The sequence below is a fragment of the Lytechinus pictus genome, chromosome 11 (genome assembly GCF_037042905.1).
Source record: "Lytechinus pictus isolate F3 Inbred chromosome 11, Lp3.0, whole genome shotgun sequence".
Classification (NCBI taxonomy): Eukaryota; Metazoa; Echinodermata; class Echinoidea; order Temnopleuroida; family Toxopneustidae; genus Lytechinus; species Lytechinus pictus.
The window spans coordinates 6,971,152-6,993,346 of record NC_087255.1 but is presented as its reverse complement, the minus strand read 5'-3'; the positions used below and the strand labels follow the sequence as shown (position 1 = coordinate 6,993,346).

General features: G+C 39.8%; 1 protein-coding gene across 1 annotated transcript; it reads right to left on the bottom strand.

Annotated features, from left to right (window-relative positions):
* Positions 1–4,585: 4,585 nt before the first annotated feature.
* Positions 4,586–16,683, bottom strand: LOC135155959 (neurotrypsin-like). Its single transcript, XM_064106574.1, has 6 exons — positions 16,629–16,683; positions 14,776–15,099; positions 9,664–9,996; positions 7,628–7,963; positions 6,946–7,278; positions 4,586–4,707 (listed from the first exon to the last, which is right to left on the bottom strand). The coding sequence occupies exons 1-6, from the start codon at positions 16,681–16,683 to the stop codon at positions 4,586–4,588; spliced, it is 1,503 nt and encodes a 500-aa protein (XP_063962644.1).
* Between the last annotated feature and the right edge of the window lie 5,512 nt (positions 16,684–22,195).

Genomic DNA, 22,195 nt, shown 5'->3' with positions numbered 1-22,195 from the left:
TGAAGTTGAGGAAGTCTCACCGGTGAAAGTGGCAGACCTGTTCTGCAAAGGTGATCCATCGGCTCCATTAGATACAGATCCAAGCGAATCAAAAGAACTATTTGACTCCTGGGTAGTGTCTTGATCACCGAGGTGAACTGTCATTTTTTCTGGTTCAAACTGCCCTCGGGAGTTGTTTTGAAGATTCCTTCGCCTTTCCAACTCTTTACCCTGACATCTCCGTCCAAGCCACAATAGTCTTTTAATTTCTTTTCGTACATTCAAAGGAACGATACAATGCAAGACAACAAATATCATTCCCTGGAAAACTAAGTAGCTCACCAATACCCATTCTTTGTACAGGATTGGTGATAGGGCGTACATATATCCAAACGTAAAGGAAAGGCACAGAAGTACGAAATCAGATATTGTGATCCACACCGGCGCTCTGATCATAAGCCATAATCCTTGGTCATAATCAATTTTCCCTCGTTGAGGGTCTGGTGTTGATAGAAAATTGATCCTTATCAAGAGGTATAAAGTCACGAAGAAAAGTAGAGCCGCTATAGGTAGCACGGCTCCTACCAAGAACCACACACCAAAGAAACACCTGTTAGTAGTGGTTGAAGAAGTGAAGAAAGGAAAATAAAAGAAAGCATTTCCCATTTTAAAAGTAGCGCAAAATATATTTTGAAATGAATTGTCTAAGAAAATCATTTTAAGTCAAATGAATGATCATTGAGTCTGAAGGACAGTAGTCGTTTTCGCAACCCGTCACATAACAAATAACAGCTGGGAAGTCTTTGTCGAAAACTAGTGTACCTTGGCAGCAGTTTCGTCCTAAAATTCGGAGCTGAAGAAAAATTGTCGGTTGGCTAGAGTCCAAAACGAAACTGGTGTTTGATTCAACAATTTCCGACAAAGACTTCTCAGTTGTTCCTTGTCATGAAGAGCATTTGACAATAGTTTGTGTATGTTATTGAGTACGTGGTGCGTCGTCGAACTAAACTCTCTACTCTGCATTTGAAAAAATATAATAAAACGGAAGATAGGGAAGGTATACTAAACCTAACGTTATTCTCACCTGTCTGTGGCAAGATACGTATCTTTAGCACCTATCGATGTCATAACCACTACTGCGGCTGGCAAACCTGTAATTTGAAATTGAAGAAATATTAAAAAAAACGTTTTAATTGTGACTGTGCCTGGCTACACTGAAGAAACTTTCTCCAAGCCGGCCAACGATCTGGCATTGGTCATAACGAAATAGTTGCAGTCGGTCTGGGATTGGCCTATCCCCTATCAATTCACCATAAGTATTTTTCTCCAATTAAATTTTGGCAATTGTCTTTGAGTGCTTATAATGTATCTAGGTGGAATTCCAAACACTGATGAAGAAATATCTCTATTTATATTGTAGAATTCATAATGATAAAAAAGACCCCATTGGCTTCGGAATGCCAACAATAATTATAACACTTCAAATCTGACGTGTTTTTAAGAGTCTCATCGTATAAGAATTGTAAATTAGCACCAAGACCCAGTCACATATAGACGCCGGATCATTCTGTCATTGCCGTGTAGATCCTTGAGCATCCATGTTTAAATGTGAATGGGACTTCGATTGTTACTGTTACTATACTGTAACTACCATCGATACAACGCCAAACACTTCATTATGCAATACTGTATGTTAGGGGAAGGTTGGACATGATAGGTCAAACTTTACTCAGTGAAAAAAAAATCTGTCAAAACCAATTGACTTGACTGTACCTTGTGTCCACAATGTGCCTTTACGTAGGTATGAGAGAGAATCGATTCGAAGGTGTTTCACGAAAGCTAGGTACAAGCTTATACCATGCATGGTAATGAAGCTAGCAGATGACAAGATTGAGTACTGTAAACCAGCCAATAAAGCCATGCACAGCAGAACTTCCGTTTCCGGGCTACTTGTCCAACGGTCAACCGTGAGGACGCAGAGGAAGAAGACATGGAAGCAGATTAAGGAGACGCACTCTCCAATCACGATCAGGCCAAGTAATTTCCGTCTGAGTTTGCTATGGTAACCAGAACAACAATACTTCTGCTACTACTACTACTACTACTACTAGGCCTACAACTAATTTTGATAGGCATTTATTTGGAGAGATTTGAAGACCACCATCATATGCAAGAACTGACTAATATTACTACTCTGGCTTTAGCCCGAGCATGGACGTATGTTCCATGACGAGGGCTGGCCGTTTTCAACGCTTAGTGCATTTTCAAGAAACTTATCCTGGTAGCAAGAAAATGGATCAGGAAATGAATGTTGCTTTTGATATTTTTTAAATAAATGATTAGAAACTTCCTAACAATTATTCTTGACATTTTTGGACGGTAGCTTTGGAACATCCAGCTGGGCCTATCCAAGATGCGGAAGACAATATAACTAAATTGGCGCTCATCAATTTCGGGATAAACTTTTAACAGAAAAGAACCCGATCAATGTCCACATCATTCCTGAAAACCGGCGTTTCTGCATTATTGTGAGAGGCTCGAATCCCTGAATATTTGACGAGACCAAATCATGGATCGAAAATAGGAGTACTGAAAACTTCTGCATTTCTTTCAACATTGTCTCAGTAAGAACAATGCTAAAGAATATCCGATCATGAAATCATTTTGCTATGACATTAAAAAAAAGGAAATATAGAACTTGGAGTCGAGTGTCACATTAGACTTACCGAATGATCACGTATATCAGTAAGGTAAGCGAGATACAGGCGATGGTTACTGCATACCCAATGTAAAGTAACATATTCTGGTTAGGACTCAGCAAAATACGTAGTTCACTCATATTCTGAAAGGAAAGGATTGATAAAAACAGCATTACGCCATAAAAACCGACCTCGATCTGATTTTGTATTATTTTTCTGTTGGAAATGTATTGATACGAATTTGAATATGAATCAGGACCCCGTTGCATAAAAGTTACTAGACCTATTCACGAAAAGAATGGATATCCGCTAAAACAAGGCTCATGCATAATTCATAGCGTCATCCCCCCATCATGCATTGCGCGACTTCGCACGTTATGTCTATGTAAAAATTCTGCGAGTTTCAACTGTCATTGTTTGAAACATTCTTGCACAAAATGTCATGGTTCAATACTCTGCATACTCTACAATGCTAAAGAAAAATATTTGAATTTTTTCCTCTATGAATTTAGAACGGAATTATCCATGACATTTTGAGAAATCTTCACTGGAATACGTAATTAGGTGGGAGTTTTTGTCTCGAAGATCGAAACGTGCAAATATAGATGTTCCCACCAGGCGCTGCACTTTTCAGGGCAGTCTGTATATTGAGCGTGTGTTTACAATGATGACAGCTCAAACTATACACAGGTTTCATAATCTTCACATATAAAGTATCTAATAATCTCACAAACACAGAGGAAATAAGAAAAAAAGGGTAACTTACTTCCTTGGTACTGCTACATGGTAAACAATGATCCACTGAATAGACGAGTGGAGATGAACATACTAATTTCCAATCTAATGATAGCACCATTTATTTCGGTTACTTAAGTAGAGCACACACAACTCCCTGTTTTGGCCACTGAAACAGCACCCCAACAACACGACAGACGATACACAAGACCATGTTCTTTTTCATTACATCCCATAGCGGGATCGCTGAGAAGGCTTACATAATCTCTCCAAACGATGCGGAATTAATGCTGCAGCCGATCTCTTTGTTTATAGTAGAAACCATGTACAGAATATCAATAGGCCAACACGAGTGATTGGGAAGTTGCAAAAACTGTTATGACAAGCTTGATTTATGCATAATGAATAGTAGGGACATGGAGTTAACACTTACAGTAGCTCCATGTTAGGGACTAACTTTTTATACAACCATGGAAGTGGGAGTTGTATACTAGCATATGTGATTTGGATATTATTATGACCCCCGTTATGACCTCAGCTGGCTGCGATATATTGCATGTTTTATAAGTAAACTGAAAATATGTAAGAAAGACAACAATGCAATAAAACATAGGAATACAAGGCTAAATTCGAATAATTTTCCAACCATCATAACAATCACAGGTTTGTCATGGTCATAACAAGACATCATAGATTAGAAGCAAAACAAAAGTTTTGTTATTAAACACTTTATTGCCACTATACCACCCCGCCCCCCGCCCCGGCCTTCTTGCGACTCCATCCTTTTCATTCCATCCCCCAACTTTCGAAGATAATCGTCCATGCAACCATGCCCTATGGATGCAATGCACGCGAACACATGCAGTGATTGTGCCTTTCATCCCCTTTCATACACATTTATTATACATGTGGGTTATTTTAGAAATTGCGTGAAAACAACTAAAAAACGCCTACATGTACATTCATAGTCTATTTTTTATTTGTACAAGAAAAACAACAAAATGTCAACTACACCACAGTTCGTGATGCAACCAATAACCATTCCAAGTACGTATGCATATACGTACGGGATTAACATTAAACGACTGCAATCAAACGAGAGCGACCTTGGAAGACGGCTCAGCGAAGTGCGATAGCCTATTTCCATTCTTTTCGTGAATAGCGGGAAAGCGTTAGTGCGCCAGACTGTTTATACAACAGGCCCTGACCTGTAAAGTAGGTCTTACTTCCAAAGCTTTACCAGTTAGTTTGGCTATGATTGATCGTGCACGGACTTCATGGTTTATGTTTGATTCTGTTCAATACGAAATAAAGTAGCAAAATTAAACGTTGTTATCAATCGTTTAATCGGCAAGCACGTTAATCAAGCTTCAATGGCTTAATTCATTCTTTAATATGTACGATTCTCATCATGAACCCAATATCATGAATATACGATGAATTCATGGCAATAAGCTTAGAGACATTTGATTCATAAGAAATGAAACGGAAATGTTTTATTTATTCCTATAGTATAGTCTATTGAGAATACAACAAAAGAAGAGAAACACAAATGGGAACGAGCAATGCATGGAGTCAGTATGAGCAGTCACATTATATTATTTACCCGATTAAAAGATCGATTATTAGAAGTAGAATTGATCACAGCCCATGCAGCCTGGGTGGTCTGGATGGATGTTGGCACGGATTTGGTCGAAGCTAAAATGTGAATATAAGATTAATATGAAAGTCCCTGCTAATTCAGATGCAATGAGCGGATCCAAAGAAGCATTGAACCCATGAAACAGAGGCTTGAATAATCCGATTTGTACGTATATACACGTGAGATTACGTCGCCCTATTGATACTGTGTTCCAATGTCGAAGGGTAACGTTTTATATTTCTTGCAAATCCGTGTACCTTCAGCAAGTTAATCATAACTGTTCTTTTTGCGTTTAAATGATATATATCTATTTCATTATTAAATTATATGGAGCCGTAATAAAGATCAGCGTTATTGACGCTCTACGTCTTCGTTAGAAATACAACTGAACAAAATTTGTTCAGTTTTATTTATGATACATATTATGATTCTTGGATGAGATGTCGAAATATTAGCGTGTTTTGCTCAGCGGCATACACCGACAGGGGTGCGATGGCAAGCTATGTCTGTGTATTCGATTAACTCTCGTTTATAAACGGTTTCGCAAATACGGGAAAACGCGGCCTTACGTAAAACTGTGCGACATCAGCACAAGGGAACTTCCGCTTCCACACGAACACTTTCGCGGTCATGACTGGCTTTATTCTCGCCAAGGCCGGTTGTAGATCTCAATTTTAAAAGGGAGTTTCCGCACCGCGAGGCAGAGGGCTTTCAGAAACATAGAGAATGTATTATCAACTGTCCTTCATAACAATGAACAACCCAGAAGTCTTTGTCGAAAATTGGTGAATCAAAACAGCAGTTTCGTCCTGGACCCAATAAACTACAAATTTGCAATTTTTCAATTAAGGACGATCTGTTGTCCCGGCTCACCAATTTTCGACAAAGACCTCTCAGCTATCCATTTTAATTTGACTTCCATTGTCAATACATTTGATGGTTTTTTTTATTCGTTCTGCGTGGGAGTGGGAAAACTCGCTTATATCGGTAATGCCGCTGCAACTGTTGTAGCAGCCTGAATTTGGCAAACGAACCTTAAATTGGCCGACCGCGTTGAGGATGTGTTACTATTTCCGCCTCTATCTACACTTGATGAATCTTAGAGGTGGTGGTGGTGATATATTTTTTTACCTAATTGCTAAGAAAGCATGAATGCTTGTAAGCAAGCAAACAGGGGACCGACAGCTTAAGGTCCTTTTCAAGGGACCTGGTAATGATGATTAATGCCTTACCAAATGGCACTAGCTCATCAAGTGGGATTCGAACCCGGGTCACCGGAATCCGAACCACCCGCTCTACCGACTAAGCTATCGAGTCTCATCGGCGACTTCGACGATTTGTTCTTAAAACTTGTAATGTTGCATTCCTCTCGAACATGCAGGTGCGAACTACTGCTTTAACTTGAGGGTTTGTTAAAGTTCGTTACATTCTATGATTTGGTACCTTTTGTCTTTTGGAATGATGTCCCTATTTTTTGCGCATATTCCCCTGCGCGTAGTACTGGTAATCCCCACATAAAATACTTGCGTGCAAGCTGGTCGTTAAAAAAATCTGTTAATTGTTAAGCCGACCCACAATACTTTTATCATTTTTTGAATAAACGAATATGTTAATTTGGTTAATTCACATGGTTTATTTTTTTTTCAATTTCTTGTGAATGGCAACCATACTAGATTGCTTTGCAAGTGATAGTTTGTCCCATTACCAATTTGAAAAAAGATCATTCATATAGCTAACAATTCGTCAACTAGCATTTTTAAAATTTGTTTTTGGATGAACCATCCTGTATAAATTGACTTTCACCGGGGAAGTACTTAACGGTAGGTCTTGCAAATCAAAATTACATACATGTAAATAATATTGACAGTGTCATGTATTGACGATACTTACCTTGGTCACATTGAACACTGGCGTATCCGCTTCTACAATAACCAGCACTGAACTTACGAAGCTGACATGACTTGATCGAACTGGCGGTTTTGACACCTTTACAGTCTAATTCGTCGAAACGGAAAGGATCGGTCAGGTCGCCATAGCGATCGTCGTCGAAGAAGGTGATGTTATTTTTATCATGGTATCCGAGCAAGCTACAAACAAGAGCAGACGTGGCAATGTTCCAAGGTTTCGAAGCACAGATCGAACCCCAGGATCCATCGTAAAAGATTTCAACGCGACCTTCGAAAGATTCTTGACCAGCAACGAGGCGAATATTGACTGGATCATCTAGGAGAAAAAAATACTAGCTCAATGGCAATGAAATCAAATTTCTTGAATTGCTTTATAAATGTTATGTTCAGTGTGTCTTATGCGTTTCTGTAAGAGTAATTAGCATAACTTTACGTCACAGTTTGGTTTGTACATAATTATTATTTATAGGGAACAATGGTAGGTCGTCTTTACCTAGGTTGTACAAGAATTGACCATGAAGAAATAGGTAGACTAAAAACAATAACAATTACTTTCAAATGAGCTACTGGAATTTAAAGGTATTTTTATAGACATTATAAAGCATCGATTATCACATTCATTTATTGTCATAAGGATATAGAACGTTAGAGGGTGTTCCACAAACCTGTCTCACAAGATATTGCTGCTGCACCATACAGAGAACTACACGTCCCTTCTTTAGAACGCAACATTCTACAGCTAGTAACTTTGTCTTCTGACCCAGTACAATCCAAATAGTCAAAGAATGGGTCTCTGTCGTCACTGCTGGAAAATACACTGCCGTCCTGGACAAGAGCGAATGACCGTTCATATCCAAGTGATTGGCAGAAGACGTCAGCCTCCTGAAAAGTCGTTTCCTCACCGCAGAGTTTTCGCCAGACACCATCCACGAGGAACTCCATTTGACCTTCATGGGTACCTTTACCTCCGGCCAGCCTGACGTCGACTTCTAATGCTGATTCTGATGAAGAACCATTTTGCGTTACGAATTATTCCAGGACAGACTACTTTTCGACCGCTTTTATGTCAGGAGTTATCAGATGAAAATGAGTATCAATTTTAATCATAATTATACACCATAGCGCATGTCACAGTGTGGAGAAGTAAGAAATGGTGTGAATGAAAAATGTACAGGAGAGTGTATGATGGGGGGACCTAAAGCTACGCACTTTGTTTTCAAACGATAAAACTATGCCAATTTCAATATTTGAACAAATTATCTTTCACCAATTTGTGGCAAATATTCTAAAGATCATTAACCATGAAGAAAATAACGCAAAAATCACGTAATACGAAAATCCCGCCGTGTTTTCCGAACCCCTCTTGATTACGCCATCCGATGTAGAAGGGGTCCTAAAGCTACGCACTCGATTTATCATGCAAAAAAATAGTATTTCCTGTGCCTCAACTTCAAAAATATGTTCACATTATTATAGGATATATGAAATTTAAGTGAATATAACTCCGAAATTCCAATCAGTTGTTGGTTTTACTCTGCATTTAGAGATTTATTGCAGCCTCTGTTGAAAAAAAATGAATAGGTATTGTTCGTCACTCTGCAGTCACAGTTCCACACACAGAGTGCGCATTTGCCATTGAAAACTGCATGCGCGATGAGTGGTGCGTAGCTTTAGGACCCCCTACCATACATACATGCTGAGCACTCTACTTCTGTAAATCATAATGTTATCATGAAAGCTGAAAATAACATATCGTCACAACAATCAGACAATTTTGAGGCTGCAGATATTAATTGATAATTTAAGAACAAAAATTAGGAAGAACATAGACCAAAAGCTTCAGTCTCTGTATTTGGTTGTTCCGCTGAACTGCGTTGGCTTCTCTCACCAATACATAGACTGAAATCAATGGAGGCCCGTACGTAAAGCCAACGTATTAGCAGTAAAGTTAGATCTAACATTCGGCGGAAACCAGACTTTCGGATCGTTTTGTGCATAAAATATCACATTAACAAAAAAAATACATCCAACTTGACAGGTAAATATATAAAATTAAGGAATTTCGTACTTTAGACAGCAGTTACCGCTAATTCTCATCAAATGATCAAAACATAGTCATCCTCGAACCTTTCGTTGGTCATCGTAAATTGCAATCTTGAATGACGTCATCATCCTTACAGACGTCTTTACCAGTCGCTGTATATCGCGATTCGTGCCACTGCGTTGCGCTTCTTTTTATATTGCTAATTGTGCGTGCGTTCAGAACTTGTCGCTCGCATATCGAAAATTATAATCGGAAAGCCTTGATAAAAGCCTTACTCAACGAAAGTAGAGGGCAGCAACACACGTCTGCAAGTTTTTCCTTTTCGGCAAAAAATGTGAAAAAATAAGACATCGGTAACATTCATTTTCGATCTTTTATTTCATATCTTGTTGTATCAAAAGAAAGATTAGAGTCTAACGAAAATAGTGGGCCATCATTCAAGATAATATAATGTAATTTAGACCTTAAAAAAATCTAGACAAAACACTATTAAGCCCGAATAGGGAGAAATGATTACACATGCGGGCTCGCACTAACGTACTACCAACGGTGAATGAGGATTATAAGTAAAATGTAAAAAAATTGTTATATAAATCCCCAGAAACGACGGTTATTCCTGTGTAGGAAGAACATTGATTTCAGAAGCTGTTTACTAACCCGAAGTGCAGGTCAGGCCAGCTGCTTCTCGAGGGGTGTCTCTACAAAACCCTACATTGTATCTATAAGCTGTGCATGATGTCAGGTTTGTTTCTGAACCTTCGCAGTCAACTTCATCAAACTGCACCGTCGTCATGTTGTCTTTACTGAAAGTGTCGTCATAGTAGATGATGAAAGCATGGTCATAGCCATTGTGTCTGCACACGACGTCAGCAGAATTGAAGGTCCACTGGCTATTGCCGCATATCTTTCCCCAAGTTCGATCGAAGAATACTTCAACACGACCTTCGTAATCCCCACCACCGCCGGTAAGATTAATATCTACATCCTGATCTGAAAAAAGAAAACATGAAACCAAAATCAGAATATGCCACGTTCTCTGCTCAATTCAGTCAACGATAATCCTGCTGAAATATAATAATAATAACAAGTATTTCTAATGCGTACTTTTTAATAAATCATTACTCAATGCGCTACATATTAAATTAACAAAAACATTGGAAGTATTCACAATTAAAAGCATCAAATATAAGACATGGACTTCACTAATATGATTGTCAAAAATAGGTAATATTTGACACTTGATTGGAATGTCTTCAGAGTGTTCATATTCCTGATAGTACTTAGCAGTCTATTCCACATAACTGGGAGCACATAGCTAAAAGCCCGATCTCCACAATGCTTGGTTCGGCTACGAGGATTCACGAGGGTGGTAGATATGGAAGATCGTAAAGAATAGTGGCCTTGCTTCACGGCAAGAAGATCATTGATGTGAGTAGGTGCTGCGTCATCATGGTCATGAAGAGCTTTGAACACTAATGTCAGGATCTTGTATTCAATTATTCTCGACACATGAAGCCATTGGGGTTCTTTAGGGTTGAGTAATATGATCGTATTTGCCCACTCCTTTAAGAACTCGGGCAGCGTTGTTGAGTATTCTTTGTAGTCTTGAGGCCAAAGAATGTGGTAGACCAGCAAGCAGGGCATTACAACAGTCCACTCGCGTCGTGACACGGGCATGGATGACTTTTGCAGCATTTGGTTCAGAGAGGAATCTGCGAATCTTCGTTATGTCTCGCAAGTGATAGAAAACACTTTTGCAGGTAGACGAAATATGTGCATCCATGTTCAAAGTTTGTCAAAAATTACACCCAAGTCTCGAACAGTATTAGAAACAGGCAGAACATCTCCGTTTATTGTAAGTTCTTGCAGGTCGAAAGTGGAGTGCTGGTGGCGTGAACCAATGAGGAGAAGATTTGTTTTCTCCTTGTTCAGTTTCAGTAAATTTCTCTCCATCCATGTCTGCATATCCTTTACACAGTTGTGAATACGAAGGTATGCATTATTTTGGTCAAGACCTTGATTGAAAGCCACATAAAGTTGAGTGTCGTCTGCGTAGAGATGGTACTTCAGGTCTTTGGTACTTCATGTCGTGATGCCGCGCAATGTCTCCAAGAGCGGCTGTGTACATAGTAAACAGTATCGGTCCTAGCAAAGATCGCTGCGGCACACCACAATCAGACAATCTATTATGTATTTCTCGGATGTGGTATCAACAACTGCTACCTGTTGTGATCTCGCCTGCACATATGACTGAAACCATTTAATAACATCACCAGTTATTCCAAAGCGGTCAGCAATCCTTCTCAGAAGTAACTCGTGATCGAGTGTCAAACGCTGCTGAAAGATCGATCAGGACAAAAAGACCATCTGCTTTTTGTCTACAGCTGTTAAAATATAATTTGTCACTTTTATTAAGGCAGTTTCAACACTGTGGCCAGGCTTGTAGGCTGACCGAAGGTCTTCAGATAGACAACTGTCTTCCAAGAAAGTACAGAGGCGATGAGCTACAACTTTCTCTAGAACCTTTGAGACAAATTATAGCTGAGAGATGGGTCTATATTTGATTAGACAGTCACGATCAAGGGTACTCTTCTTCAGAATTGGAAAACAAGAGTAATCCTAAAGCATTCTGGCAATGTAGCAGATAACAAGGAAGAATCTATTAAAGTCAATATCATCTCTGTAAACATATTTGGCGCTTTCTTCACCATCCATGTAGGTACTGGATCGAGAGCGCAAGATTTGCTTTGTGATGATTTGATGATCTTTACTATTTCGGCACTTGAAACTAGCTGAAATCTGGCCATTGATGCTCAGGAGGTGTTTCAGACATCCTGGTAGAGGAAGCCAGTCCAATCATTGGTTGTCTTACATTGCGAACCTTTTTTTTTTGGAAAAAGACACTGAAACGCTTTCCAATATATGTTAAATCCGAGGGCAATGCAATGGATTTCGACCTGCCAAGAAGATTATCTACAAGTCGAAAAAGTTGCCTCTGATCACTATTGCAATCATCAACCTTCTGCTTGATGTAATCTTTCTTGGCACAAGACATTGTTTTTCTAAGGAGGTTATGCTCACTGATGAAACTTTGCCGATTGACTGTCGAGACTTCCTCCAGCGTCTTTCAACCCCCTTATCGCACTGTTTCTATTTTCGTTTGTCAGAAGTAGTATACAAAGGCATTTGCTCGCGGTTAACAATTTTCATTGTCTATTAATTTGGAGAATGAACATCTACCATGTCCTTCATTGCAGTGTGGAGGAGCTCTGCTTGTTGGTCGACGTTTAAGTTAATGTAGTATCCCCGACTCAACAATGTCTGAACAACCTCCAAGATAGACGGCAGATCAATCGACCGAAGTTTCCTATATCTCTTAACCACGACGCGCTGCGTTCGCTTGTTGAATGTACAGAGAAAGTGAACGGCTGCATAGTCTGATAAAATTCCCCAACTTTCACTTTACTGACCGTTTCACACTGGGATCTTGTGATGATAAGGTCGATGACATGTCCTGCCATATGTGTTGGCTGGCTGGTGTGTTGCGTGAAGCTGCTGTCATTGAGTCCATTTAAGAAGTTCACTGTCTCTGGATTATCTGGAGCATCCATATGAATGTTAAAATCGCCCATGAGGACGAAGTCTTCATTAATTATTGATAGCTCGTCAAGAATAGGCATGAATTCAGGAAGAAACATTTGTCTTGTATGACCATTTGATTAGATGGAGGTGATCTGTATACTATGACTAGTATTAGGCATTTATTTCCCATGTTCAATTGGAACTTGGCCCATTCGAAACTCCTGAAATGATCAATAGGGCATGGTAAAATCTGGATTTGATTTTGTGCTATAAGACCAATTCCACCGCCTCTTCCTTTCCTTGGGACTGAGATGAAGCTATATCCATTTGAAAGAAATTCCTGAGGAGTAGCATCATCCCCCTCGTTTAGTCAAGTCTCTGTGAGAGCCAAGACATCTATATTCTTTTCAATGATAAATGATTCAATGTATTGTGTCTTGTTGCATACTGATTGAGCATTTAGGAGTACACAAAGTGCATTCTTGCCAATGCTGCGTACATCAACCAGGTTTTCACGATTTGCACCATACTGACCGGAATATGAACATGATTCCAGATGCCCTACGATAACGTTTATTTGCTTGTGCTTTAACTTTCTTCTTCTCGTTTTCCACGATGCACTCTGAGACGAGTCCCATTTCTTCGTTTGAGTGTCCAGATGCATAATTTGTCGCCATCAGTTGCAACGAGTAGTTGAGCCAAACGCTCTCTTTCTGGGTCGAAACTAAGAAGAAAGTTCCTAGGCCATGTCCATCCTTTTCCATTGTCATTTGGTTAGAGCTCAAGAGTCGTTGTTCCATACACAAGGTCCAAGTCAAGATCAGAACAATGCCTGCTAATCTGCCAAAGTCCATTGTGTATAGAGTCATGATGAGATCAACTATAGATTAATCCTATTCATCATTTGGATAAGCAAGTGTGAATGAAGTCAATGTCCATGTGTGAGGCTTATATGCTTCCTCCCAATATAGCTACACTGTGGACTGTAGGTAGAGGAGACAAGAACTCAAAAACTTTACGAAGAAAAAGCACCATGAAGGAATTAGAAAATGAGCCCAAAACAGTCCAGTCACTCCAGTGGCATCCAGATGTTTCAAAAAATAGAATGATATAAGATGAGAACTAACGGATTTGCCTAAACCAGTCAAAAATCTAAGAATAACAGAGCACAAGAAGGGGTCTGCCAGTAAGGCGTAAGTAAGTATGTAGTATGAGAGTAGCCACGTTTTTTCCAGTCGTACTAAAGTAATGCAAAATATTTTTCGCTGGCTCCGGGCAAAACGTTTATTTCACCCAGTCGTGCCCGCTTTGTAGGCTTGCCAATTCGTAGCAAGAACGACATGGTCTAGTATTAAGAGCGACGTCCAGCTGGAACGAATTTGTGCCTGATCGATGTCCCGTTTTGACACCGTTATCACAACGCCTTTAAAGGACGAGTCCATCCCAATAAAAAGTTGATTTGAATAAAAGAAGAAAAATCCAACAAGCATAACACTGAAAATGTCATCAAAATCGGATGTAAAATAAGAAAGTTATGACATTTTAAAGTTTCTCTCAATTTCACAAAACAGTTATATATATGCACATCCTAGTCGGGATGCAAATGAACAGACTGATGACGTCACCCACTCACTATTTCTTTTGTGCTTAATTGTATGAAATTGTCATAGTCATGTGAAATTTTTTTTTATTCGTCTCTGAACATATGGAATTACCATTATTTAAACACTTTATTGTTATGCCAAGTTGGTCCTTATTTTCGAATCTGTAAGAATTGAAATATTAAAATTCAAACGATAAAAGACAAAAAAAATAGTGAGTGAGAGACATTATCGACTCTCTCATTTGCATATCACTGAGTTACGCATATAACCGTTTTGTGACAAATAAGCGAAACTTTAAATTATCGCAACCTACTTATTTTATATCCGATTGTGATGTAATTTTCAGCGTAATGCTTGTTTGATTTTTCTTTATTGATTCATATCAACAATTATGAACTTGACCTTTAAGGACCTTACCTTACTCTTCCTGCTATGTTTGCAGTGTCATCACGTTTTTTCACCCCCCCCCCCTTCATAAAAAAATAGATAAATGAAATAAAATGATAATACAATGATAATAAAGGATAAAAATTAAAATAAATCCTGATTATCCAGGTGCAAAAGTATATATACCACTACTTACGACTGTCACATGATATTGAAGTACCGCCAAAACCACCTGCGCAGTAATTGAGCTTATAGAGGTTAAGATGACATGCCTCAAAGATATCATCAGATTTACAGCAGATGCGGTCGAAGTATAGGTTTGGAGGTTCCCCAAATGCCCCATGCTGCAACACTGCAAACACTCGATCATAGCCCACACTTCGACAAAGAACGTCGCTTCTGGTTCGATCCGCTTTCTTCCCACATAGTCCGTTCCACCGGTCAAGATAGGAGATTTCAACTCGACCCTCATGAGGGCCAGTGCCATTAGTCAATCGAAGACTGATATTATTGAGTTGGACTAGAACAGATTACCAACAAAGAAGAATTAAGAGCAATATGTTAGTCGTGAATTGGAATTTGGTGTTTATGTTTTGGTGTAAACAAATTTAAAAAACGGGGTAAAATATCTTGAATTGATTAGGGGCGGGTAAATAATTGCAGGGGAGGAGGGAAAACATATAAATGATATCATACAGAGCAATGTAATAATATGATGGGTGGATGAAATCGTGTCTATTCGGTGGAAACTGGCTCATATCGCATTCATTCATTCATGAAGAACAATAAGATTTAGTAACAACGGTTAAAGGGAAACACAGCCTTGGTCAATAAATGTTCTGTTGGAAAGGAGAAAAATAAAGAAAACAGACTGGTGAAAATTTGAAAGAAATCGGACAAGCGATGAGAAAGTTATTGCTGCTTTAAAATTGAGATCCCTTGATTTCAAATTGGCAACTGGGTAAGTAAATTATGACAAGGGGCAAGGACAACTTTCAGTCACTTGTTCGTTGCCTGTTTAAAATTTAAATCAATTAACTTGTAATTAACTTGAATAACACGGTTATCAATAACATAAGAAACAATAAATACTTTTTGACGTTTGTAGTTCAACTGTTTAATTCAATATTCCGATATCCTAAATCAGCATACAATGACCAGATGAATAATTACATCCAATTTGGAAAAGGCATATGGAGTTTCTTTTGCATAATATAGGGCAGGAACGTAAATATAATGAATTATACATGTTATAAGAAATGTAATATGAAAACCTATAACTTTAGCATATAATAATAACACTTTCAGCAATATGATAATTAAAGTTCGGTTTCTTGTGAAAGAAACTGAGTTCCGGTATAAACTTTATGATTTCAAATATTATGGTTAAGTCATACTTTCTTCGATGAAAGCGGGTGACAATACCACTGTCTGAACTGGCGAACGAAAGTTCTCTTGAGTCGACAATTGGGGTGTATGAAGACAATCACCAGGAACACAACGTAGTTCCTAAATAACATTCACTCAGAAGTGTTGAATGTTGACGGCGAGTCCGTCATCAGGCCAGAGCCCGTGTTGTATCTCTTGACAAGGATAGTACTCTCTTAGCCCAGCTAAACGGTAGACCAAAACTGCGACTGCTTTAAAGAAATAACATATAGTTTTCTAGAAAAAGTTCTCACTCCATAATCATGCAACAATTATATTAACTATAACTACCTTGCATAAATGATAACATTATTCAATAAAAACTTTATGATTAATCATGATTTGGATGCTCACTATACTGTATATTATTAAATCAACATTAAATTACAATCCTTCCATAAAACAGATTTCTTCCAAAAAGATTTTAAAGGAGACATATAATATATATTTTCATATACTCCAATGCCAATGGACAATTCCTATAAAAAACAAACACTATTCCTCTTGTGTTTTAAAATAAAAATTATATAATATTATAACATCTAAGATACCATGTAAGCTATTAAGTGGTTTCATTTTTTTTAAACAAAAATACCAAAAATACAACATTACAAAACTTACGGATATCTTGGTAATTCCGGTCCTTGTTGCTGATCATGGTGTGTGTGGCAGTCATGTGAAGGATTCTAGGATTAGCCAGCCTGAAGATGCTAGTGTTGAATCTTTAAACCCTCGTTACACCGGTCTCAACACTCAAGACACCTCAGCAACATCTCTCACACAGGAAAAGGTGAAAACCTAACCTTCCCAAACCAAGGTTAAAATATGTTCTGCCCAGGGTATCTTGCTCCAAATGCTCACTCCAACACACACTTCAGTTTCTAACCAATAATATCACTGCTTGTCCCTATCGCCAAGCAGCAGAACACAATTTAATTGCATTCCTTTTCTGGGGGGGGGGGGGCGAAAACAAAATTACCGTGAACTATTACCTAACAATGCAGCGACCTCATTTTGTGTCAGCTCTGTGCAGTGTAGCAGAAAGGAGAAGAATTAAGCAAAAAGAATAGTGTGCACGCTCCTAACAATGCAGCAGCCTTTTTTTGCGTGCAAGCTCCCTACACTACAGCTCCTGAGGAATCAGCTGGTTAAACATTATATGCAACAAAAGAGTAAGATTAGGACAAAATAAATTTCTTCACTAGTCCTGAAAAAAAAAATCATGTCCAAGGTGACACTTTCCCATAGGGCCATGTACTTAATTACTAGATATTTGTGGTTTTCTCCTAAGTATCCATTCCCCTGGGGCAGTAAACTATATATAACCCAGGTAGTATATTGTTTTATGTCCTCATGAAATAAAAATATAATTTGAAGCTTTTCCGGTAAACTTTGAAAATGTTCCTCAGTATTAAAAAAGTACGCCTATCATTAAAGCTTGATATGCCTTTAGTAGTAATTGACAGACGTCGAAAAGACTTTCTTGCCATACAATGATGCAGAAAAGTATTGGATGTGTGGGACTGGGAATCTGTCGGGCACCGTCCTTGCGTTCAGAGAGCGATAGTCCCCACACGGCCTCCAGTCACCAGGCGTAGGTTTCAGCGCCATTTGGAGAGGAGATGCCCAGTTGCTGCTGGATGGTCTGATAATCCCCAACTCTTGCATGTGTTCAAACTCAGCACGAGCAATGACTAGGCGACCTGTAGCCAAACGAAGAGGGCGTGAAGAAACTGGGGGGCCAGTTGTCTCAATATGATGTGTAACCGAGTGCTTCACAGCCTTCTGGTGATAATCTGGGCGGGTGATATCCGGGTACTGCTTCAAAATTGTGGCATACCTATCACTGCCAGTAGAGGATGGCCTAGCCCTAGAGATCATCGGGCTGATTACCCGTGTGTGTATTGGAGCGCAGATCCCATTGACGCTCATCTTTGTCAAGGAGTCTACCAGTCTACGGCGTCGGACATCTACAAGGAGCCCAAAGTTCTTGAGGAAATCAGCCCCAATGATGGGCGTGGGTAGGTCAGCCACAACAAAGACGTCGCGGAATGTCCTCCTCAGTCCCAAGTCTAACGTGACAGTGCGTTCCCCATACGTGGGAATGGCTGACTCGTTGACAGCTTGTGAGGAGAATGGCGAATGAGGACCCTGGCGCTTCTCCACTGTAGAGGGCGTGATCACACTCACATCAGCGCCAGTGTCCACTAGAAATCTAAAGCCAGTAGTTCGATCGTGTACGTAAAATAGGCGACCTTGCTTGGGTCCAGCACGGGTGGTTGCATTTAGTCCCGGCTGGCTCTGGCTTTTCCCTGGGTAAATTGCTGGGGACCTTGAAAAGGGGAGGGAGGCAGACACTTGGGTGCACTGGCACCGTGCTTGAAATGATACCAGCACATGTGATACTTGTCACTCCTACTACTGCTTTGGCGTCTACTGCTGTTGGAGTGGTGCCTAGATGTGGATCGGCCACGTTCCTGTACCAGCTGGGTGGTCAACGCGTTCACCTGAGCAGTGAGCTTGTCAACCTGCTCCCTGAGTTGGACTATCTTGGAGGTTGACGAGGGTGCATGCTGAACAGAAGAAACTGAACCTGCAGATCGTACGTCTACAATACTGTCGGCTAAATCTGCTAGCTGGTTGACAGACATTTGCATCTCGGCTGGATGCAAGTTGACAGACATTGCATCTCGGCTGGATGCAAAGATAGCCTGGACGTGGTGGGGAAGCCGCTGGAGAAAGAGCTGCTTAAAGATTGTGTCATCTATCTTAGCAGTCTCGAGAAGCTGACCCATCCTGTGTAACAACTGCGAGGGTTTACGATCCCCGAGCTCCTCCTTGATAAGCAACTGCTGAAGACGCTTCTGTTCAGACACCGATGTGCGCCGTACCAGCCCAGCTCGCAGTCGAGTGTAGGGGTTAGATGTCGGCGGATCAATTAGAATGTCCCGAACCTCCTGTGCAATTTCGGGCTGCAAGGCCGAAACAACGTGGGCATACTTCGTCTCATCTACGGAAATCCCCCTTGTGAGAAACTATGCTTCTACCTGTGCGAACCAAACGGCGGGTTGTGCGGCGAAAAGGGTGGGATCTAGAGCGACACAGCCGCGATGTTAGGCGGTGCGGGCCCCGGCCCGGCCGGCGTGGAAACCGACGGAGTGGTGATTGGGTTATGCAGCGGAGGATGTGGATCAGTCATGATGGCGAGAATAAAAACGCGAGAACGGAGACGGAGTCACCAATTTAGTAATAATTGGCAGGGTGTGATATGAAATGATTTCCTAACTACAATTTTTATATGTTCTCTACTTATTCTACTCACCAACTGTCTGACTTCCAATAAAAAAGGCACACTTGAGCTGATTCACGGAGTCCATGAAATGTTGAATTAAGCTTCGAATATAATAACGGGAGCTATCGGTTGCAGTGGTATCTGAGCGATTTAGTCCGTTGAGGGGGCAAAACGAAAACTTGTCGCGTTATCTTGTCCGCGAAAAAGAAGAAAATGAATTTGAAGCTCCTTTATGGCACACGAAAAACGCGAATAAAATAATCCGCAGGTATGTCCACAGATGAAAAGTTGAACTCAGAAATGCAGAACTAAATAACTCCAATATATAAAAATCCAAGTGTATAAATCAAAGTATGGGTATATAAAAAACAAAAGACTGGTTTAATTTCAAAACCACGAGGTTTAGCGACTTTCTTCAGTAAACGCGTGACCACGAAGTTGACTCCTCGAGATCACAAGAAGAAGTGGGGCAAAACGTTTCCACAGAAAAAGCTCCGAGATAAGCCACGCCTTGAACTGAAATGATTGGTTGAATAAAAGTTTGTTGACCATAAACAAAAGCTGTCATTCGTTGATGGATTGTAAAAAAGAAACTTGATTGGCTGTTCAGAAGTCTATAAGGCATGGAGCTTTGGAATGCGCGTACATGTCAAAAAAAAGTATTACAAAACAGGAAATGTTCGTACGCTTAGAAATATGTGAAAACATGTGATTTACAAAGGTGAATGGACTTTATAGAAAATGAAGTTCTGTATAATTTGAAGAAAATGGGAAGTTGTTACAATGCCCCGTTTCAAGTTTATTCATGGCGGCTTATTGTTTGTTAGCTAAATCTAATTGGTTCCATGACATTTGCTCCGATGGCAAATATGCACGTTAAGCCAAACATAAAATTTAACCTCCAAAAATAAACCCACAGTACTGGACAAGCTACAATGACTTTAACATCCTACCGGGTACCCATTTAGCACCTGGGTCGAGAGTGGCAAAGTGTAGATTAACGCTTTGCCAAATGACGCCAGACCGCGGTGGAATTCGAACACACGACCTTCTGTTTACAAGGCGAGAGTCAGAACCACTACACTACGGCTCCATGATGATGATGATGATGATGGTGATAATGATGTTAATATGCCTAAATTCTAAGCGTTGCCTACTATTACACCCCAGCTTTAGCAAAGCTATTCTTATCGGGTGCTCCATCATTCAAATATTTTCTTTCTACCGGATACTCATTTACTACACCTGGGTGGAAAATATTGCAAATGCAACTAAACGCCTTGCCAAAGGATGCGAGTGCTGCGTTGGGATTTGAACCCCGGGCCTCTCGGTTCAAAGTCCGGAAACCTATCCACTGAGTCACAGCATCTCTTTGTCGAGTTTGACGCCAAAATAGAGCTCTTCCTTGCATCTTCGCCAATCCTCTCCACTGATCGTGCTGATACTTCGTCAGTGATTTTACGAACCGGCTCAAACCTAGTTTTCGAATTATTTATTTTGCATATTCTGAAAGTCCGTGATTCATTCTATTGATTTGCCAAATTTCAGATCAAAATTCGTTTTATTTAAAAAACAGAAGCAAATTTAATTATTTTACTAACCGGCTCAACCCCCTCCTTTGATTTTACGAACTGGCTCAAACCATACTTAGTGTACTATTAAGTCTCTGGAAAGGCGCGCTCAGGTCAACGACCCGACCAACGAACGTAGAGGGCAGCAACAAACAAGCGTGTTGTTCTAAGGAAGGTCAACTCTGCTCGAATTGATTGATTGATTGATTGATTGATTGATTGCATTTATTCTTTTTCATTCCAAAATACAACAAAAGTTACAAAGTATAGCAAAACACAAAAATATAATTTTGTGACCACTTTAAAAAATAAGGTGGGTTTTTTCCAACTGTGTTGAGTTTATTTTTTTCATTTGTTAATTTTAAACATTTTTTTATGATTTTTTGTTTCAGATCGGTTGTTCTGAGGAATAATATTAAAATATTACTCCCATTTTTTGAAAAAAATATGAGGCTTGAATAATCATGAGTTTATCATTTTTTTCTCATTTTGGAATAATAAGCCTATGACGAGGATACCTCTGGTTTGTTATTGTCTTCTGCTAAATTCCGCTGCACCACTAATAAATGCATAGACAACCACCGTCCAAATCGAGGTCGTTCTTCTTGCCTGGATGCGCCGAGTCTGGCCCGGTCGCGTAGCTTGCTATAGTGACGTTGATGTAGCACCAGGCGACTCGTCTTAGATCTTTTAGTAACATAGACAATGACGTCTAATTTGCCTGGCCTGATTTTAAATGCAATGGTTTCAGTGCTGATGTTTATCAACGATGATTGATCAAGGTTAGATTTCAAATTTTAAATTTTATTTGACTTTTAAGTCGAAGAATCTGAAATAAAAGCGCTTCATCCCCGAAATCCGGGTCGAAATTTCAACTCTGAGTCCGAGACCATGGCACGGACGGCGAAAAAAACCCATGCATCGGATGCATTGCATTGGCTGCACGCTGCACAGCCACAGAGCCAGGCTGCGTCGAAGGTCGATCGAGCAACCACTGAAACTTCTAAAGACTAAAGCCAAATTAAGCTTATGAACGGCCACCTATCCACATGTGCCTAGTTTTCTTCAATAAATTTCTGAGAAAAATCAGCCAATTGAGGGAAACTGATTGCAATGTTACATCGTTTGGCAGAAAGTGCCATCACCGTTTGGCGTTAGACATAACTTTGTTAGATCTAACTCAGAACTTCAGAAGGGTCTAATCAATGTGGTCTACTAACGTTATAGGGCAGGGGCCAGATTAGTTTCTTGAGACAGAAGTGAATTGATTTGACTACAGCATCCATATCTTAATTTGACCATTGAATCTCTGCAATCAATGTTTA